At 57.0% G+C, this 356-nt stretch overlaps 1 protein-coding gene across 1 annotated transcript in view; it reads left to right on the top strand.

Annotated features, from left to right (window-relative positions):
- Nucleotides 1-168: 168 nt before the first annotated feature.
- The window catches only part of LOC102382499 (olfactory receptor 10Z1-like), a 34,369-nt gene continuing 34,181 nt past the window's right edge, over nucleotides 169-356 (top strand). The window contains exon 1 of the mRNA XM_006032747.2: nucleotides 169-247. Within this exon, the coding sequence (XP_006032809.2) occupies nucleotides 169-247 (79 nt within the window). The remainder of the gene's footprint in view (nucleotides 248-356) is intronic.

The raw sequence follows: 356 nt of genomic DNA, 5'->3' as shown, positions 1-356 counted from the left end.
GATGAGAGGGTGGCCCCACAATACAACAAGGGGGGAGTGTTAACTGCAACTTTTCGTATTGTAACCGATCTAATGCAAAAGAATTTAAGTTTAAAGCCCAGCTGCGTATGGCTGTTCGAGCGGTCAAAGAAGCGGCTGCGAAAGAAAATCCTGAAACGCCACGCCAAGATGGCGCCGAGCAAGAGGGAGACCGTGTGGAAGAACCGGAATAGAAGGGTGGAGCTTCGGAGGAACCCGCGAGAGTTCGGTCAGTGACTCCGCCCACCGATACAGCGTCGCTTCCCGCGACCCCGCCCACCAACGCAGTGTCGTTTCCGGCGACCCCGCCTTCTTGCCGCCGGACGGGAGAATCGAGG

The sequence above is a fragment of the Alligator sinensis genome, unplaced genomic scaffold (genome assembly GCF_000455745.1).
Source record: "Alligator sinensis unplaced genomic scaffold, ASM45574v1 scaffold463_1, whole genome shotgun sequence".
NCBI classification, from domain to species: domain Eukaryota; kingdom Metazoa; phylum Chordata; order Crocodylia; family Alligatoridae; genus Alligator; species Alligator sinensis.
The sequence above is the reverse complement of the archived record's forward strand: the minus strand, read 5'-3'. Positions and strand labels throughout refer to the sequence as shown.